The sequence below is a fragment of the Populus alba genome, chromosome 12, assembly GCF_005239225.2.
Source record: "Populus alba chromosome 12, ASM523922v2, whole genome shotgun sequence".
Taxonomy (NCBI): Eukaryota; Viridiplantae; Streptophyta; class Magnoliopsida; order Malpighiales; family Salicaceae; genus Populus; species Populus alba.
The window spans coordinates 13,918,730-13,934,922 of record NC_133295.1 but is presented as its reverse complement, the minus strand read 5'-3'; the positions used below and the strand labels follow the sequence as shown (position 1 = coordinate 13,934,922).

The window sequence follows — 16,193 nt, the reverse complement described above, 5'->3', positions numbered from 1 at the left end:
ATTTGTTTCTCAAGTCAATGGTGTTAGAGTTGCGTCTACGTGTGCGGCCAAGAAAAAGATGGATCGATGATGCATCATATCAATAAAAGTTATGCCTGCATAATTGATCTACTAGCATGGAGTCCTACCTTCGACCTACATGTTTCAAATGGATATGACCATAATTAGCTCAAATTGTAATTAATTTCTTTTTAAATCTAAAAAAAAAAAACAAGCCTTTTTTTCTTGGATGAATTAATAAAGTTTTTTTTTCATACACACACACACAGAAAATAAAAATGAAAGGAAAGGAAATTAAGAAGTATTTCCAAATTAATGAAAAGAAAAATTTAAAAATAAATTGGCTAGTAAAATCGGGGGAGCCTCAATCATTGGGGAGGCAAATGGTCCGAGATACTGGCCGGAGGCCTTTCGAAATCTTGTTTATTATTTAAATGCGATATAAATACATTTTTTCATGGAACTTCTCGAACAAGACATTTCTTGCATTATCATGTTTAGGTAATACTTATCATCATAGTCAATTCGTCACATACATAAAAGACATAAACTATGATTAAATTCGGAAAGAAAAAACTCCCCTTTGTATCTCTCAAAAAAATATCCAAAACACTATCTATTAGTAGGTTTGAGACATAAAATTAACTACATTTTATGGTTAACTATATATAATTTTAATATCTTTTGTAGTAAGCATCGATAAGCTTATATATTTTTGATGAATAAGCTAATTCAAGAATATCATTTATCATTAAAAAAAATTATAACGAAGTTAATGAAAATATTTAGGAATATAATTGTGGTTATTTTTTCAAAATATTTTTTCATTCATAAATATATTAAATAATATTTTTTTATTTTTTTAAAAATATTTTTTATACCAGCATATCAAAATAATCTAAAAACACCAAAAAATATATTAATTTAAAATAAATAAATAAAATTTAAATTTTTTTAAAAATATTTTTAAAACACAAATAAATAGGCCTAACACAATACAATCCAAATCATTAAAAAAAAAACTGTAACGTAGTACAATCCAAATCATTCATGTCACCATATTCGATGAGGGAGAGGGTGTTTTGAAAAGGATTGGACACTCAAAAACATCATAGTTTTGAAACCCGACCCGGTCATTGACCCGGTCAAGTGATCGGGTCACGGGTCGGATGTGTTGACCCGGGTTAACCCGGGTCAACCCTAAAAAAGAAGTTACAATGCAACAAAATTAACACCACATTCACACTTTTATTAAATCAATACATTTATTTCTTCTGCTCACATCACCACTAACTATTTTAAAAAACCCTAACAAACCTAAACCCCAAATCTCTGCTTCCAAATCTTTAGTTGAGGTGGCTCCGCAACAGAGCAATTTTGCTTGCTATTTGCCTTCTCTGCTCATCCAAACTCCTCTTTAATGCCATTAAACCCTGTAATACTGTCTCTTGATTGAACTCCTTAATGATTCCTTCTATTCTACTCATGTTTTCACCAGTACGATCCTCCGCTGAGAAAGGAAAGGGAGAAGGATAGGGACACCCAGGAATGGGGATGGGTTAAGTATTGGGACATCAGGGTTGGGAGTTGGTGCTAGTGGACAAATGACTGCGGCGCAGAAGATGATGGCGAAGATGGGGTGGAAGGAAGGGCAAGGATTGGGGAAACAGGAGCAAGGATTACGACGCCATTGAAATGGCGAAGAAAGACTGATAGGAGAGCTGGGGTTATAGTGAATGCTAGTGAGAAGAAGGTGAAGAGTGTGAATTTCAATGGAACTCCTCCAACTCGGGTTTTGCTCCTTAGGCAGCAGGTGCAATAGGCTGGGATGCGGAGGTCGAAGGAAGAGAAGAGGCAGCGGTAGCGGCAGGAAAAAAATTGATCGGGTCTCACCCGGGTTTGACCGGATGGACCGGGTTTTCCCGGGCCAATTCCCAAGCGGGTTTTTACCTCCACCCGGACCGGTCCCGGGCTCTGGTCGGCCGGGTCCCGAGTCCACCCTCCGGGCCGGTCCGGGTTTTAAAACACTGAAAACATAGCGCACTGGAGCACTAGGCATCCAACTTGGAGCTCAAACTCATTTTCATTTAGGCTATGGTTCATTTTTCATGGAGACCAGGGTATAGCACTAGCATGCATGCATGTGTTGAAAGGCAAAACAAGGTTTCCATATCGATAAATATTGTTCTCCATTAAAATATACAGGCTTAAGAATGTAGATTCAGCGCTCCTATCTCTCCCATAAATTTAAGATCAAGTTATTCATCCTAGATATAAATAGATAGATATTAGACAGAAATATTGATTTTCAATATTTATTACATGAACTAGAACCAGGGTATACTTAGAAGATTCATTGTGCATGACTAAAAATAATTTTGAAATTCACTATATCAATCTATTAAAAAAAATATCGATATGTAAATCTGATCTTTTTACATGTCAATTTCTTCATTGCTTATAATCATATCATCCACATAACAAGTAATGTAAATTGTCAAGTTACTTTCATATAGAAGTAGCATTCACTATATATATATATATATATATATATATATATATATATATATTATATATATTATATATATATATATATATATATATATATATACTGTATGAATTTACTCATCATTTGATGATTTGACTCTATTCTTTATAATTTTTACTTGAACTTCTGCACGCAATAATGAAGTAAAGCTAGCAGACACCATAGATACCAGAAATAAATAGCTGCTTTTTTTTTTCAGAATATCACAACACTCTTAAAAGAATTATTAATTGATGGATCAAATGTTAAAAAATCTGTTCCAACAAAATATCTTAGCATGAAAGAAATATCTAATAAAAAAGTATGCATCCTGCAATGTTGATATTGGGAAAGATCAAGTTCATTCATGTCAAATAACCGATTCAATCCAATAATTTAAGTTGAGTGAAATTTCAAAATATAATTTATATTATTTTTTTAATGTATCTCTTTAAATAAAAGTTATTTGGACTTGAAATATATATATATATATATTATATATATATATATATATATATATATATATACACACACACACTCATACTACCTTATCCTTAATTTTTTATCAAATTAATAAAAAATGACGAGATTTAAACTCGTAACCGCTTAGTTATTAAAGCTATGATATCATGTTAAAAAATCAATTCAAATTAATAATTTAAGTTATTAAATAAAATTTTAATATATAATTTATATTATTCTCTAATAATATAAATTTATTATCATAGAAAGACTCTAGAAAAATATGAATGTTATCATGATTTTTCTAAATTGACTTACCCTTTCTAGCTATGAAGTGGTTATCCCATTTCGAGCTTTGGTCCAAAACATTTTGTTGGACCTAGAAACCCTTTTTGTATTTCCTTATTTTATTGAAATGTATTTTTATTAATCTTTTGTATTTGATTCTATATAAAAAGCTGGTAAAAATGTCCTCATTTCAAGTTTTATATTAGTTTTATATGTTCGTATTACATTGCAGAGAACCACAAATTTTTTAAACATAAGAAAAATATTCAGGTCTAAAGAAATTTTTTTTTATATTATTATTAAATCTGAAAATACAGTCATTTTAAATTCTTTTTCATCAAGATAAATTTTTCTATTAATATATCTCATATTTATCTTGGCAAACGAAAGGTCTTTAACTAAATATACATTATTGTTACATGCTAAATCAATATTTTATGTGTGATTAAAAAATAAAAAAAAATGTAAATGTGATAAAATCATGTTCAAAATCCATATAAATATTTTAAAATAAGAAAACAATTTGAATTGAATTTTTATGAATAATTTATTATTATTATTATTATTATTATTATTATATACATAACAATTGTAAAGAAATATTATTAAAATTCAGATAAAAAAAAATTATAATAGTATTTGAGAACTATGTCAAAAAAAAAACAAAATATGGTAAATTTTTGTGAGAGTGTCAAAAAAAGAAAAGCCAAAGAAAATAGAGGAAAAAAAGGAAAACAAATAGAAAAGGGCCAGACCCTGCTTCATTTATTATTTATTTAATTAAGGGTTTGTTCAACCCATATTTTTTTAAAAAATAGAAGTGATAAACAACTTGTCATTTATCACACATATATAATTATTTTTGCGCTAACCAAAGCTTGAATTTGTGAACTCGACAACTCTACTAGTCTACTTGCATGAATAAGCTCAATTATAGCGCATAATTAATATTACATGATTTAAAATATATTAAGCTGATTAAACCCCAATTCTTTTATAGTATAGGTATAATTTATGTAGAATTTCTCTATCACGTATTGCCTTCTTTCCTTGGAGTATATCATACTTCTGGCAGGTGTACATTATACTCCTGGATATTTCTATGCTTTTTGATATTCCAAAGCTGCCCTTGTAACTCCAACAAAGTTGAAGAGAGAATAAATTTAATTAAATACCATCACATAATTAAAATATATATCTAGAGTGTTTGATATTGTAGTTAAAATGTTATTTATTTTAAATTTTTAAAATAATATTTAAAATCATTATTATTAATATTTTTTTATTGTTTTAATGCGTTATTGTTTAAAATAAATTAAAAAGAATATTATGCTAATATATTTTTTTTAACAAAAAAAAATTAAAACATAATTTCTATAGCCTTTTCAAATAGGCAGGATGTGTGCCTAAAGCTAATCAAATTATTACCTCAATACACACACACACACACTTGAATTCTTTGCTTATAATAGTTTCCAATAGTGCATTTTGGTAACTTGAAATATTACATGTGATTAACTAGATATTGGATATATTCACTAAATCTATTTAATCCATTTTCATATATTCACTAAAAAAAGTACAATACCTCAAAGAAGGGGGGGGGAATTACAATGGAAAAACCATACCATAATCACTTCCCCATAATGAAAGGGCAGATTTGTCCTATAAAAATTCCCAAGAAATAAACAACCAGTAGAAACTTCCCATGTGGGCCCCTCCAATTTCAGTAGAAAAGGCTACAGAGCTCCGCGTATGTGTAGTGGACGCGAAGTGGATGATGCGAGAACGGACTGTGATGACAGTGAAAGAAATCTCAACTGGGTCCCAAGGAGTATTACAGAAGCAGCATCCCTATTGGTTGCTGCTAAGTTCAGCCATTAAATTGGTGCCACGTCATACCGTAATGGAGCCAGTCGCTTACGTGGGGTCCGAAACAATGATGTTTTTGTAGCCGTAATGATAGAGTGTAGGACCCATGTGATTGAATCACAGCCCCACATCATAAAGAATTTGCTCTCTTTTTATTTCTATTTTTTTAATGTCTAATATATGGTTGAATCAAAGAATGTTTTGAGTTTGGTACTTCTCGGCTAATGGTTTTCTTCACGTGTCTGATTATATTATATTATATTTTTAATTTTCTAACCTTTTTATTTATTATGTAGATGTAATAATAATTTGAGAAATGACAAAAATCTGGGTATGGGGTTATGTTAGATAATTGTTTAATAGCATTTTTCAAACTTTTGATTTTGTTTGTGCGGTTAGTCCGGAGAAATAAACACACACTTACTTAATAAATAAAGTTAAATTAAATAAAGAAGTTCTACTATAATCCTAACATCATGTGCCACAAAATACATTGAGGTGTGGAGTTTATCAATTACATTTGAACATGCATAAAGAGTACAATATTATTATTACTACTATTACTAATAATACTAAAACAAAATATGGTTTCATTATTTAATACATAAATATCCACTTTTTATGGAAAAATATATTTTATTTTTAACTTTTCATTATTTAGCCCATGTGATTTTTGATTTTATGTTTTAGTCTTCAAATATTATTTTAATCCTTGAGTTCTAAGAGATGATGAGAGATAATAGTAAAAAAAAAAAAAAAGGAGGGGAGAAAAATACTTTGCCAGCAACATTCTAACCATAAAAAACACGATATTAATTGGTTTGTTTTAAATAGTAGAGTTTAAAGAAGGTGATTTGTCTTTTAATCATGTTTGAAAAAGTTAATTAAGACAAGTAAAAATATTTTTATTCGATTTGAATTTTTTTGGTTTTGTTAGGTTGGAAATAAAAAAGATATGTTTCTGTAAAAAAAAAAAAAAAGAAGAAAATGAAAGATTTTCCCCATGAAATAAATCTTTTCCCTTTATTTAATTACCTTGAGTTTTTATTTAAAAATGACGATCTTAAATAAACAAAAAAGCATAAATAAGGAGTGGGACCTAATTTGAATTAAAAAAAAACATTTTTTTACTCCAATATTTAAATGCTTTAAAATCTGACATATATTTATTTTAATAGCCATAGAATTAAATAAAATTAAGCTTTGATATTTGCCCCGCAACATTTGTAAATAACAAAGTTAACGGGTTACAAAGTATACGTCATGTGTAACAAAAAAAAAAAAAAAAAAACAGGAAGGTAAAGTGTCAGCCACTTAATTACTTTTTAATCATCTCACTGATATAATTTTTTTTATTGATTGTAAGTATTAATTAGTTGCTTTTCCAACATACTATTGCTTAGTTGCCTACACACAATTTGGTATAAAAAAATGATTTCACTCACGTGATTACTAATATAATAATTATTAAAAATTTATATAATTGTTAATTTTAGAATTTATAAAATTAGTTGAGATATACGCAAATTGATCCAGATATTTATATTAATTAAAAAAAAATAAAAATTAATAAAATGAAATGATATTATACCGAATAGAATAAACTTTGAACTAGTCTCCTAATTATTTAACAATTTTTAATGTATTTCTCTAAGAAAAGGTATCCTCTCTTGAGTCTTTAATGAATAATTATCCATGCTGTAGATTTAAAATTAATTTAAATTTTTAAGAAAATTTTTCAAAACAATCGTACAAACTATGACATAGACCAATCTCTTACACGGGCTTTTAACAAATATCATTAATTTCACTAATTTTAATAGAGAAATTTGATTGAAGATATTGCGAATCTTTGAGGAGTTCAGGAAAATTTTATGTGGGATAATTGAGATTTTCTTGATATATAATTAAGAAGAAGAATTATGAGAATATATTTAAAGGATATTATTAACAACAATTGCATCATGTGAGTAGCGAATAAAAGAGTGTTTAGTATTGATAAAAAAAAAAAATGATAAACAAAAAAGATTTCCAACAGTGTCATGATCAAGCTGCTTTTAGATTATTTATTGTATCATCAATCAAACAAAATCAATGCGCAAAATTCTTTTAAAAAGTTATTCATAGCAAGTAGCAAAATTCTTAGATTGTTTAATAATTTAACGTTGTTAAACCTAGTTTAATTTAGTGGGTTTACTTAAAAAATTCAAAATTTACAAACCTAATTTGAGATCAAGATTTTTAAATGAAATATATAAGATATTAATATAATAAAATTTAATTAATTAATTAAGTTTCTAGTGATTAATTGAATCGATTAAATTCAATTCAAATCAACCAGATGAATATAAAAAAAAAATTACTGTTTTTATAAAAAATATTTAACTTAGAGTGATTTGATAATTCAGTAATAATTGTTTTTCAACACAGGTTACAAATGGCATCTGACAACAAAATGAAGGACGGGAGCATCATAGGAAAGCTTGTGCACCCAATCCTTGTAAATTTCACGTGTTTTTTGTGGAGCCCATTTGGTACATGCTAGTGGCCAGCGTGGACAACAAGAAGAACCCGCAGGAACAAGTCAGCAAAGAAGATGGCCCACCAGCAGGTTGCGAGCTTAATGATAGTGGCTAGCCCAGGCCGGACCGCGAGCCGCTACCAAGTACAGAGAGACCTCAGGCTCCATCATTCCTGATCTCAAGTGGGACCCATATTCCAACAAAATAATTTGGCTTGGCTCAGCTAGATCTAGCCGGCTTTTTATATAATTTTGCAGCAATCCTATAATTTGGAGGATTGTCTCTTTCTCAGTACCCATTGGTCGGTTAGTTGGGCCCACCTCTTAAACTAGTCAAAATTCTGTATTAGCAACAAGTATTGAGTTAATATATATATATATATATATATATATATATATATATATATATATATATATAAATTGAGAGGTTTACCTATATTTATAGGTAAACCTTTTATGTAGAGGTTGTTTTTTAAATATTTTTTATTTAAAAATATTTTTTTGAATTGAGTATATTAAAATGATATAAAATCATAAAAAATAATTTGAAATCAAAAAAATCAAAAAAAATTTAAAAATATTTTTTAAACATAAAAACAAGCACAGCCTTTTACATTTAACTTTGGAAACTTTTCCATGATTTCAAATGAAAATATAATAGAAGAACTAATTTTTCCTTCAAGAATTAATTTGGCATCAATTATTTTTTAAAGGCTATGTATTTAGTAGTTTCCTTTTAGTGAAACAAGGTTTAAGTCCTAATAATTATAATTTCTCAACAACAATTTTATAATTTGAGAAATTTAAATCTTATTATGCAGTCCAAGATTCAATATACATCTCACTTTTAAAAAATTATAGTTAAAAAAACAAAGAAACTCAAGAATATAAAATAACAAACCAATCAAACTGAGCCAGCTATGACACTACGTGCCTAGTTATTTGCCAAGAAAACACTGAATCCAAAACTAAACGGGGGTGAAAGGACTGGCTGGAACATGAACCGGGCTTGAGCTCCCCTAACAAGAGACCGAGCTGAAAGAACATTTCGCAGAAAAAAAAAAAGAGAGAGTGAAAGACACTATGATTGTGAGCATGAAAACGTATCGGTCACGAGCAAAACCGGCACGTTAAATAATATTTATTTTTTACAGGCAAATATATTTAATGAAAAAAGGTATTGTTGGTAGCTAGAATAGTAGCTGTACGGTAGTTAAGTGGGGACAAAGCTACTAGTCCTTGGTATGTTGGTAATAGATTAAATTGCATGATAGTAGAGTGATTAAATTTTTTTAATCTCACAATAATTTTTTTATTTATTCTTGAGATTTCATCCATTAATGGTAAAGTGCAAGATTTATGGTTGGAGGGGATGATGAAAATGCTTAAATAAACAAATAAAAACATTTTTTTATATACAAAACGCTAAAACAATACTAAAAAAGTTACAAAGATTTTTTTCGGCAGAGGAACTTTTTTAATATCTTTTCAAGGGTTGTGACTTGCATTATATATATATATATATATATATGAATTCAATAAAAGATCAGATATATAATGAAAAAAACAATTCTTAATTAATACATCAATCTTATTATAGTTTATTTAAGACTAGATTGATAATGAACTTAGTTTTGACGTGTAAAAACTTTACTAAAAATTCCCTAATTATTGAAAAAAAAATATTAACTTAGATAGTAAAGTAATTCTTATCTTAAGGGTTCTAGGGTTATTGATCAATGAGTTTGTATCTACAATGTTAATTACGCTTGAAAAATCGGAGGATAAGATAATAATTTCGAGTCTCATCTTTATAAAAACTATAAGAAATTTGAAATCTGTTTTTTTAGAATGAAATTGTAAAAAATATGAAGAAAAAAAGAAAATCATAGCAAAATTGTATCATGTATAACGATGATAGAATGATATTTATTTTTTTTATCCATTAAGAGATCTAGATCTTAGACCATAATTATATATGTCTTCATCTTAGACGTAACTTCTTGTTTTTTTTTTTTTTTTTTTTTGCGTGTAGAAATAGGGTATCAAGAGGTTAATAATATATTTGACAACAAAAAAATATTATGTATTTTACACTTACATGTATTTAGAAAGAAGGATTATTCCACTGCATCTGTATTTAGCTTAATTACAAGTAATTTAGTAAACAAGATTAACCATTCATAGATATTTTATTTTATTAAAAAATAGCCAATGATCATAGGATTTAAACCTGAGATCTCACATTAAATGAATTCTCAAAATAATCTTTGAAAGTAACAAAATATATATCCTTGCGCGCGCATGCATGCAAGCTCACATGTACATATGAATATTCTTTCTTTAAAAATTTATTGAGATTGGAGGTTTCTTCAATTGATTTCTCGCCATCTTTTATAGTATTGACATTGGAGAGTACTTGAGAGTCTTGTTTAAGTATAAACGGCATGCTTTTAATTGCACCTGCAAGGCGACTATAAATCTTTTGCAGAAAACTCCTTTCATGTAAGAAGAAAGCAGGTTGAGGTTACCATTGATCTGGTGTACGTATGGCTATAGCTACACTCATTGCATCGCTCGGAAAATCTGCTCGGAGAGGTCATAATTCGGCAGTTTCTAATAGATCATATTTAATGAAATTGATTAATTTATAGGCAATTAGATGGTTCGATATATCCTATAGAAAGCAGAGAGTAAGCTGCATCGCCAATTCTATGGCCAAACCTCTTGGTGTCGGACCACAATACTGTGATATAGAGAGAGCATGAGTAGATCCAACATCATCATTCTGATTTTATTACAGTTAAGACTTCAAAGAAATGGTGGGGACTAGGAATGGAGTTTAGGGCTAGCAAGGGCCACCATGCCACTTACGATGAAAAAAATAAAAACAAAGAGAGAGATGATATGTTTATGTGTATCTTTTTGGCTGGTGGCTGTTCCATTACGTCACCACCAATATTACACCATTTTTTTTCTTTTTTTATTCTCTCTTTTTGGGGTCTTTCTAGCTAGCCTTGCTTGGATTTTTTTATGCTTTCTTGATTGGTCTGTCCGTTAGTTCATCTCTTGACAATCCCACCCTTTAATCACCCCTCTATCTCTCCCTTAAGAGAAGAAGAAGAAGAAGAAGAAGATTTCTTGTGTGCTGGCTTCTCTTCTCTTCTCTTTAGGGTCTTTATCAGTTGCGGGTAGGGAGAGAAGGAGAGAGATCAAGAGAGGAGGCGTTTGGGGTTACCTGGCTAGCTAGCTTCCATTTTTGCCACCTTTTTTCCCGCCCAAATCTTGTCCACCAATCTAGCTCAATTCGATAATGAGAGACAATGAGAGCTTATGATGTTGAAAAACATTTATCTTTCAACAATATTGAATCATTGATGATAATAATATTTGGTCATTAGGGTTTTCTTTTTTTTTTTTTCTTTTTTTTTTGGCTTTTCTCTCTATCTGTCTCTCCTATTTAACCCTACTTATTTCCCATTCTTCCATTCCTCTCTTTCTCAGCTTTTTTCTTTGAAGGGTTTGTGTCGTTCTATGCTTGCATCCTTGGGATCCATTCCGACAACTAGACAAGCAGATTTGTTTTGTTGGAGTAAAAAAAGAGGTTGGGGTTCAATTCTCAAGGAGATGTTATAAAGTACTATAACTGTTTCTTTTTTCACTTTTGTTGTCTTGTTTTCTTGTCTGATGTTAGGAGCTTCCTCTATAGTTGGAGTGAAGTTGAGAGCTAGCAACCACAAGTTTCTGTATCATCATTCTACTTTTGGAGAAAAAAAGGTTCTTCTTTGTTGAATTCAAGGCAGTTTCGATCAACAATACAGATCTGTGGGTTACAAGGACTAGAGATCTTGGTTTTTTGCTCTGTGAGCTCTCTCTTCTCTTGATCTTCATACTTTTGCTTGTGCATGGAACATCATAACATGTGGATCATTTTCTTGACAAAATCAATGTTATTTCATGTTTGAGAGTGGATAAAAAAGAAGGTGGAGAATGGATTGATGAAAATATCCATGAGGTGGATGTTTCTGCAGATCTATATCTCAATAAAGATCAGCATTCTTTCTACTACTAAAAAGAAAAATAAATTTAATTACCTACATGCATCTATAATAAGTAAATCCATTCTATTGATCATAATAATTAACTATACAATTCTCATTCATCACATATGTTTTCCGTCTTCTATTTTTTGACTCCTTTTTCATGGGCTATATTTGCTTATTTTTCCTTTGTTTTGTAAAACGGAATGCCCATAATTCTGCATCATAAAAGTGATGTTGCATGATGGTTATGACATGTGAGTTGTCTTTGCCAAAATATTATCATCGCATGCGCGTACGTACTCCATTGAAGAGAAGAGTTAATTTTAGTATCTCGCATTCAACATCTAAATTAATCATCTTTAGAATTCATCTTGCAGTTAAAATTCTTGTTTAGTTTTGTGTTCATATATTTAAACAATCTTTTTTGGCTAACCTTACTGTAATTCTTTTTTTTTTCTATGATAAAATTGGAGATAGAGAAAGATGAGAAGCTTTCGGGCTATGTATGCTCAAATTAGAAACCTGATCAATACAAGCAAATTCAGTACTTAATTTATTCAACTAGTTGCATGCATGATCCTTTTTCATAATCTATTACATCGAAAATGTTGATATTTTTCCTGATCTCTCATTCGATCATGAGACCTTAATTATATATATATTCTTGAAAATTAGAACATTGTTTGCTGTGATGGTCCTTGAAGTTAATTTCTTCATTTTTCAGCGCTGAAATAGTGATAAATTTGATATTGTGCTTGGAGCTACTCGATCGTACGTAAATCTTGTGTGCAACATAATTTTCATCTAAGTGTATACAAGTGCTTGACATCATAGTTAACCTAATTAAACTTGGTGTTGATAGCACGTTCAGAAAATTGATTATAGTTTGAATTGGTCTTTCCAGAATGAAGTTACCACAAGAACAATGTACTTCATTTCAAAGTAAAGAATTTTGAGCAATGAGACATACGGTAGTTTTCAGAAGGAGATTTTATTGCATAACATGCTGGCTGGTTTCCTTCGATCCAAATATTTGACATTTGATCAAATAATTTCTTCGGGTTTACAAGGCAATATTTGCTGTTTTTGCTTGAACTCTAACCCCTTAATTTCAGGGTTTTTTTTATGGTTGCTGAACATATAAATCATGAACTTAATTGTATCTAATTGAAAATATATTCTATGAAGTTGTATCTAATCAAATCAATACGGGGAAGGTTCGGTAAGTTAAATAGATGTTGAGTCTTTGAGCAGATAAAATTAAAATCCAAATTAGGCTGATAATATTGAGTCCATTAATTATAAAAATGTACATTTTTTTCTTGTTTTAGTTAATTTGATAATTGAATGAAAATACATTCTAATGGAGTATGCTGATGGATTTCAGGACTCAAGACGCAGCAGGAGAATATGAATACTTTTACACATGTTCCTCCTGGTTTCCGGTTCCATCCTACCGACGAAGAACTTGTCGATTACTACCTTAGGAAAAAAGTGAATTCAAGAAGGATTGACGTAGATGTCATTAAAGATGTCGACCTTTACAAAATTGAGCCATGGGATCTTCAAGGTATATGTAGTACTGCATAATTCTTGTAAATAATCAATGACAAAATTTCAAGTGTTGAGCGTCAGAAAAGTTCAACCATCAAATTTTTTGCTTATCTTGGATGATTTAAACAGAACTATGCCGAATAGGAACCGAGGAACAAAATGAATGGTACTTTTTTAGCCACAAAGATAAGAAGTATCCGACTGGAACTCGCACAAATAGAGCCACTGCTGCTGGGTTTTGGAAAGCAACTGGTAGAGACAAGGCAATTTATTCGAAGCAAGACTTGATCGGAATGAGGAAGACCTTAGTCTTTTATAAAGGTCGAGCTCCGAATGGGCAGAAATCGGACTGGATTATGCATGAATACCGACTCGAAACAGATGAAAATGGGACTCCACAGGCAAGTACAGGAAGACGTTTTTATGTCTTAATGCTGAAAATTTTCTTTTTTTTCGAAGCATGAAAGGTTTTTTGTGTAATTCTGTTTCAGGAAGAAGGTTGGGTAGTGTGTAGGGTGTTCAAGAAAAGATTACCAACGATGCGAAAAGTGAGTGAGCATGAATCAGTCTGTTGGTATGATGATCAAGTTGCATTCATGCATGAATTGGATTCACCAAAGCAAAATTCTCAGCCTGATTTGGGTTATCAATTCCCATACCCCTGCAAGAAAGAGATAGATCTGCAGTACCAAATCCCTCACGATCACTTCCTCCAACTCCCGCTTCTACAAAGCCCTAAACTGCTGCAATCAGCTCCATCTATAAGCTGCAATTCCATCAATGCTGCATATGGCCTAGACATAAACCAGGCAAGCACTATACAATCCTCAACACTCACACAAGAAGATCACATTCAACAAGCACATGAGCAAAGCTTTCCCTCTATCTTTGGTAACAACAACATTAATGAGCAAGCAGTTGATCAAGTGACAGACTGGAGAGTACTTGACAAATTTGTTGCTTCTCAATTGAGCCAAGATGATGTGGTCAAGGAAAACAACCACCCAAATGCCAGCAACAACATCTTCAACACATCATCAATCCATGCACCAAACATATTTGTTCGAAACTTGAATAAGCAAGATACATCCGTGCCGGAAAATGCCTCGACGTCAACCTCCAGTTGTCACATTGATCTATGGAAATGATGATATCCAGTTAAAAACTACGCTGCATGGTATATACTAATCATAGGATGTTTCTATTTGAATGCGAAGGGAAATTATGATTCTAAGTTCCTGTACATAATAAAACTTAAAACAGCATATATATAACCTTTAACTGTTGTTGTCCTAGCTAGCATATATGTCAGTTCATACTGCAAGACTAGACTCCTGGGAAAGAAAACAAATTATGTTCAATTTCTTGTAAGATGAAATATTATTTCTTAGGTGAATTGTGGGTGTGGGAAAATGGAGTTGAAGCAATTAATCGTTTGTATATGTAAAAGGCATTTTAATGTAGCCTCTATGGTCTAGTAGCCATGCACATGTGCTGTTTATGGAATCGATGAGGTTATCGATTTCATATGTGTTTGTATTTTCAATTTTTATAAACCATATTAGAGTAATTAAAGCCTGTTTGTTCCTCTTGACTTGGTTGCATTTCTGCCTTTGAATATTCTTTGCTTATGTTGTTTCAAAGAGTATCCTTGTGCAAAATTATTATTAAACGGATCATGCAACAGGCTGGATGGTTTGACAATGGTTAATTTTTTAAAAAATAAATAAAAATTAATCCGAGTTTCGATTGTATTGCTTGGGTTGAACTATGTTAATTCCATCTGATTTTCTTAAAAATCCGATCGGAACTGTGTTTAATAACAATATACCTATTTAATACTAAGTTCACCGGCTTTCCAATCGGAGTCACTCGCTTATAATTGAGATGGTATCCTCGTATCAATCTGTATGCATGGATGAATATTGAGTTCAATGACTTTCCAAATCTGAAACACCTGCTTATAATCGAAGAATTAGCCCAGTTATATAAATTTGAAACACCTATTTTAGTTACTGATGGTCTATGTATGATCAATGTCGTTTTTAATGTTCTCCATGCAACTCATATTTGAGACTTCGGCCCTCTTCTTATACATGTTGGCATGATACGAGTACCATCAAGCCGACTTGGCTAGATATTACATTATTGGACCGACCACATTGTCTTGGAGCTTCTTAATTTTATTATATGATCTATGGTAGAAATAATTAAGCTATAGCAAAGATGCAAGCATGCAATTTGCAATATCTTTATATGATGATGACATAATTTCATGATAAGTTAATGCTTTGCTGAGAAGTTTGGCAAATGCACACAGTGATGAATTATATATGTTCCCTTCTCGAGCGTAGAAGGCACTCAAAAAATCCAACCAGCTTGATTTTTGCATGAAATCGGCACCGCTAGGAAGGTGTATGTAGGTTTTCTTGAAGCTGGGGTTTAAGACAAAATTAATAAGCAGATAGGCATCGGATGAGTATGGAGCAAGTTCTAACTTTACTTGGTCAGAAAGATAATCCCAACTACTCAATAAAGGTTGAGAGATGCGAAGGACGCATGGCAGACAAGTGCATTTCAAGATCAAGGGCATGACTCAATCGGTCATTAACCAATGAAAAAAATCAAATTTTATGATGGCCCGTTTTAAGGATCTAGATCAAATCAACCTAGGTAACATATGATCATTGAATTTCAGATCAGAATAACACAAACATTTGAATCATATTATGGTAGAACACATGCTTGTTGTTTTTGTATTTGATTATGCCTCAAGGAATTCAGAATTATTTTGTATGCACCTTTTACCAAATAATTTTAATGTGAGTTTTTGTGACTTGTATGTCACCTTCCAAAGCAAATAAAATTGTTGAGTATGTATTTGTTCAATATTACGATATATAAAAAGTTTTTTGAGAATATTTTT

General features: G+C 30.8%; 1 protein-coding gene across 1 annotated transcript; it reads left to right on the top strand.

Annotated features, from left to right (window-relative positions):
* Nucleotides 1-10,758: 10,758 nt before the first annotated feature.
* On the top strand, nt 10,759-14,566 carry LOC118060614 (NAC domain-containing protein 7). Its single transcript, XM_035073852.2, has 5 exons — nt 10,759-11,274; nt 11,365-11,533; nt 13,101-13,283; nt 13,397-13,668; nt 13,759-14,566. Exons 3-5 carry the CDS (start codon nt 13,124-13,126, stop codon nt 14,413-14,415), a joined length of 1,089 nt encoding a protein of 362 aa, XP_034929743.1. The 5' UTR covers nt 10,759-11,274; nt 11,365-11,533; nt 13,101-13,123; the 3' UTR covers nt 14,416-14,566.
* Nucleotides 14,567-16,193: the final 1,627 nt, after the last annotated feature.